The 6,000-nt window shown below is 46.6% G+C and overlaps 1 protein-coding gene across 1 annotated transcript in view; it reads right to left on the reverse strand.

Moving 5' to 3' along the window:
- The window catches only part of IFT122 (intraflagellar transport 122), a 453,095-nt gene extending 451,900 nt beyond the window's left edge, over window positions 1-1,195 (reverse strand). The window contains exon 1 of the mRNA XM_085624471.1: window positions 1,024-1,195. Within this exon, the coding sequence (XP_085480597.1) occupies window positions 1,024-1,166 (143 nt within the window). The 5' untranslated portion in view covers window positions 1,167-1,195. The remainder of the gene's footprint in view (window positions 1-1,023) is intronic.
- Window positions 1,196-6,000: the final 4,805 nt, after the last annotated feature.

Consider the following 6,000-nt stretch of genomic DNA (forward strand, 5'->3'; position numbering starts at 1 on the left):
GCAGCACGGGCAGGTCCTGACGGACACCCACCAAGTCGGTAGCTCTAAGCCTAAACCTAGAAATCAGAGGCCCAGACAGGTGGTCCCCCCTCCCTAGAAATTTAGTTGGCTGAGACCACATAATGACCAAGAATGTACAGAGATAATTGTAAAGACAATTAAGTGTGTTAACATGGATGTTCTAAAAGACCATTGAAATGACCATGAATTTGCAAAATGTATAACCATGTTACGTTAAATAAACTGCAACCTTTTAAGGCACCAAAGCACGTTGTCAGTGGTGTGATTTGAACCGTAAGATGGACACGTATGAAGTGGGGGAGGACAACTCGCCACTTGGGAGGGGGTTGTTAGTTACACAGGAGCACTGTACAAATCAAACGTACTTTATGTCAAAACGAATAAAGGAAAACTGCACTAAGCTATCGTCATCACTGTGCCTGGCCGTGCTCCGGCTTTACCCCCAGGTTAACTCCAAAGCCTTATAGGTTGGCCACCCCTATCCTCCCAAAGCAGGGTGAACCCCAGCTTGAAGGTTCAGCTAGAAATAAAACAGCTATCTGACCGATTTTCTACTGGCACCACGGGTATTCTGATGTTTCGGCTGCTACAAAAATAAACAAAATCATGTATACCCGGTATATTTAGCCTTTATCTGTACATACTTCAAACATCAAATCTAACCAGAAAGCAGTTTTAAATGTGTTCTGGAGCCGCGTTAATGATCCATGCCTAATAATGAGAGTAAACAAAGACAGACAATGAATGACTATCTACGGGTTTAAGTTACAATCCGATTTACTGTCACATCCAGAGCTTTGCAAACTTAAAACAACAACATAGTCCTAGTATTTTTCATTTGAAAAGCTAGCAAGCCTAGCCAGAATCTATGGCCGTTTTTACGAGCTCCACATCACTGGTTGCTCCAGGCACGACGGGAGTTTACCTTGGTTACGGCCGTTGCTACCCAGGGATCCCTCCGGCGCTTCGTGCTCGCTCACACCGAGACCGAGCATCACTTACCACTGTTCCTGTTTGTCCCGGTCATGGACCTTGTCTATCCAGGTGGGCACGGCCCTCATGACAGCAGCGACGTCCGGGATCTGACTGCTGCTGTCCTCCCTAACAGTCAACCGGCTTTCCTTATTTACATGGCGCCGCCCCATCCGCGGTGCAGCTGCCCTGAACGACGACGCTCATCGCTAGGGCGCCATCTTGGATAGGGTGAATGCCTACCTTCAGCAGCGTTCGCGCGGGCTAGGAGAGGCTCGCGGCCATTGTGACGGCATAAACATAGTAGAGATACGTAATATACTCTCTGTCTTTAACGTTCTATCAGTGGTCTCCAAGCAGTGCTGGCCTGGTGATAGAGTCAGAATTGTGAACAGTTTTTTCACCAGAAGTACTGCGACCGTCCACGTGAAGTAACTGGGCAATGATGATGATTACACACTCTTTACCCCATAAACACCCAAGATTGGAATGAGGGAGACTTTGAAAAATACATTGGGGGAAATCATTCCCCCTGTCACTAAGCTAGCATGAGCACGCTGCAGCGTGCCTGCTGCTTTGCGCACATTACTACACGACTTTATTTTGCAATAACTTCAATGGCTGTTTTCACATGAGAACTCATCAGTGTGTTCACTCTCTGCATGTTCCTGAGATTTTGACTGACCATTGTGAGCAAGGTCGAACAAGAATGGCCCTTGTTATTTTGTTCTGGCCAGGCCTTAGACAAAACATAGAGATGCAGCTGTTGTCTGGGACAACGTACTTTGGTTTTATTAGAATACACAAATAGGTAGCACACACTGGGAGAGGGACCTTTTGAGGGAGAAGGACGACAGAGCACCTATGAGGTAGATCTACCATCTATAGGCTAAGGTATGGGGTCTGCTGACAAAGCCCAGAGATCTTCTAATATATAATAATACTGCTTTTTAGCAAGGGGAGGGAGGTTAGGCTCTTTTTTTTCTTTATTGAAATTGGGATCTATTGTGTACTCCAGATATATATCAGCTGTAATCTAGTACATCTTTACAATAATCCAACATCCCCGTATCCCGTATCCCATAAAAGGTGCTACAAACGAATTTGGAAGCAGTGCAACAGAATCGCTTCTTTTAAACCATATGTCCATTGCGCATTATAATAAACTGTAAACTAACGCCAACTATTCCCACCCTAACTTCCCTCCCAGGCGTGCCACATATGTCTAAACCCCTACCTAACCGATTTGGGGATATCCTACTCTTGGGTCAAATAACTACTATTATGGATCAATACTAGCGTCTTGTCAATTGTAGGGGATACAATGGCTGCATGTCATCTTCTTTACCCGCCATTTAGCAGAGTCTAGGGTATGGGGTTCAACCTTCGTCCTTAGGGGCCCCCTCTACTGGGTCCTCATCTCTCTCATTCTCCGAGTATTCTAGCTATTCTACTAACGCTGCCCATGCTCTAGCGGTCTCCAGCGTCTTTTCACTTCCCGTCTTCTTAGCTATTTGCAATCTGGCAGTATGTTAGGACCACCTCTCGATTTCCAGTGACCGGTAATATCTCTTTTGGCCAATACCAGGCCAAGATCTTGGAACTTACTTGTCACTTTATTTCTGGTCGTGTGGGGGAACCAGTGTAAGAGGCAATACCCGGGAGTAGTTGCTACCTCTTTGTCAGTTACATCCACCAGAACCGCGGTTACCTCCTCCCAAAACTCCCCTAAGCTTGGGCAACTCCAAACCATGTGTATAAATTCTGCTCCTATCATGTTGCAGCATGGGCAGGTCGCTGTTTGCGTATTAAAATATTTGTTAATCTTGCCAGGGGTAAGGTAAGCCCTGTGCAACACATAAAAATTTACTAATTGAAATCTTGCATTCCTAGTACTTTTCCATGCTCTTCCCACCAACTCTCCCCATACCTTATTCGCTATAGGTTTGCCCAGATCATCCTCTCATTGCTGATGTATCTTATTCAGAGGATAGAGTGTTTCATATGTAAGTCAACTATAAAAGCACGTGACTGCCTTAAAGGTGCCAGCCGCAGTAAACAGATATTGTCACCCTGTCAAAGTCTGCGGTTCTGTGAGTCTCTCCCTCCAGTGTTTCTGTATTGCTGCCGTAAGGGCTGTATGTATAAAGAAATCTCCTCCAGGTACTTCCTATTATTCCCGGAGATCGTTAAAAGGGATCAGGTTGCCCTCTTCATATAGGTCCCCTATCGCGGATAGTCCTAGTTCTCTCCAGTTTTCCAGTCTGCGCCAGTCACCTCCACGAGGTAGCACTTCACACATCACCAGTGGGATCTCTGGTGCATAGGGGTATTTAATTTTGGATCGTCACAGGATCCTATTCCAACACTTACGTGCTGTTTTCAGTTTGGTGAGGATATCACGTTCCTATATAGGGAGTGTCAGTACTACTCGCGAGAACAGTCCTAGGCTAGGGGCTCTGATCTCCTGTCCCTCCAAGTTTACCTGCAACCCTCTTTGTGAGCCACTGTAATTGTGCTGCTAGATCATAATTTTCAAAATCTGGGACAGCTAGTCCTCCCTCTGCTCTTGGTCTCATAAGGGTGGTAAGTGCTACTTTCCGCCTATCGGTCCCCCATATAAACGTGGTCACCAATGATTTAAGTTGGTTAAACATTCGCGCCGGAATCCAAACCGGCAACAGTGCGTAGTAATACAATAGCCTCGGCAGCGTAACCATCTTCAGGAGGGCAACTCTACCCGCCACTGACAAAGGCAGGGTCCCCCAGAAATCAAAACTACTCTTAACTCCTCTCAGGGCTCTCGCCACGTCTCCTTCCAATAAATCTCCCCGAGTGTGATATATCTGGGTGCCCAAATACGTCAAGCAGTGATTCTCCCACTTCACATCTTCCGTCTCCCGTGGACCCACCCTATCTGCTCTGACAGGAAAAAGGCATGACTTTGCCCAGTTCACTCTCAGGCCCGCTTTTCGTCCCAGACTGTGTAGAAGTTCCTTAGCTCCTCTGAGCGCTTCTCCCGCATCAGCAAGGAATAACAATAAGTCATCTGCCTATAGAGCAATATGGTGGATTTGTCCGGTCACCTCTAGCACTTGATAATATTGGCCTGTGCGAGGCCTGGCCGCCATCGGTTCCATGGCCAGGGTAAACAACAGGGGCGACAACAGACATCCCTGTCTCGTTCTCTGTTCTATTCTGCAGGCTTCAGAAATCAATCTGCCCGTCTTAACCCGGTCAGTGGTGTTGGTGGAGCAGGTAAAACAAAAATTTTGTATACCTTCTCTATTTTGCATGATAAAATACTAATTGTGTAACTTTCTAAAAATTAACCTGTATTAACTGTTTGGAGTGTTAATACTAACCAATATTACACCTTGATAAACACGAATTACACGAGGGACTAAATGCTAAAGTGCTTGGCAAATAATTCTAATGACTAACTGAGGTACGCATATTAATGATAGAATGTGTTGTGATAGAAAGTTTGCATGATTTATGTTGCTTTTGTAATGGTTTGCGTTCCTGGTATGGCGGAAGGGTGAGTATTGGTGCTTTAAGTGTTGCTATAAGCTAGGAAATACTAAAATAAATGGGCCTAAATACATTGTTTTGTTGCTCACCATGCCATTTCAGTTTGGACCCAGCCATATACAAATCAGTCTTGACCCTGCACCCAATGGGAACAGTCCAGCCCGAACTGCCAGGCCAGGTCCTCCCTGGACTGGAAACAAGCATCCTAGGACCGGTTTCGGGGTTTCACCCATCTTCAGCCAAGATAGCTTAATTCCAGTGGCATGGAGAGCACGGGACTCACGTCTGAGGATACCCATCCTACTCGGGGTGACAAATGCAAAAAGAACTATTGATGGACAGAATGCAGAACAATGTCATACATTCACCGCAGTACAGAGATCTGGGCCTAAATCCATCGTTTTTTTGCTCACCATGCCATTTCAGTTTGGACCCAGCCATATGCAAATCAGTCTTGACCCTGCACCCAATGGGAACAGTACATCCCGAACTGCCAGGCCAGGTCCTCCCTGGACTGGAAACAAGCATCCTAGGACCGGTTTCGGGGATTCACCCCTCTTCAGCCAGGATAGCTTGATTCCAGTGGGATTGAGAGCACAGGGCTCACGTATGAGCATACCCGTCCCACTCGGGGTGACAAATGCAAAAAGAACTATTGATGTACAGAATGCAGAACAATTTCATACATTCACCCCATTACAGAGATCTGGGCCTAAATCCATCGTTTTTTTTCTCACCATAACATCTCTGTTTGGACCCAGCCATATGCAAATCAGTCTTGACCCTGCACCCTGATTTGCATATGGCCAGGTCTAAACTGGGGTGGCATGGTGAGCAAAAGAATGATGGATTTAACCCAGATCTCTTGACTGGGGGAGAATGTTTTGATTTGTTCTGCATTCCATCCATCAATTGTGTGTCTTTTGCTTTCTCGCCCTAAGTGCGCCGGGTATGCCTAGACGTAGGTCCCGGGCTCACTGCGCCACTGGAATCAAGCTATCCTGGCTGAAGGGGGGTGAAACCCCGAAACCGGTCCTAGGATGCTTGTTTCCGGTCCAGGGAGGACCTGGCTTGGCAGTTCGGGCTGGACTGTTCCCATGAGGCACAGGGTCAAGACTGATTTGCATCTGGCCAGGTCTAAACTGGGGTGGCATGTTTCCTGCGCATAGGTCTGTTCTTGGGCATAATCCCTGCAGCACCCCCACTGACCTGCATTGAATGGGGTTGAAATATCAGGCTGAAGAAAAGAGCCGGTTGGGGCGTACCACCCATAGCTGTCGACTTTGAAACTGTTGCACCACGCTCTTTCTCAGATGCATTTAGTTTTATAGCACCGCCGCCACCCAGTCAGAGCACTTTATATCACACACATCACACAAAGACAATCAATCATAGGTGTGTAAACAAGTGCATAGAAAATGTAGCATTAGATGGAGGACTACAAGTGTAGGAGTCAGGTGTCATCCATACTGG

This window comes from Triturus cristatus, chromosome 9 (genome assembly GCF_964204655.1).
Source record: "Triturus cristatus chromosome 9, aTriCri1.1, whole genome shotgun sequence".
Taxonomy (NCBI): domain Eukaryota; kingdom Metazoa; phylum Chordata; class Amphibia; order Caudata; family Salamandridae; genus Triturus; species Triturus cristatus.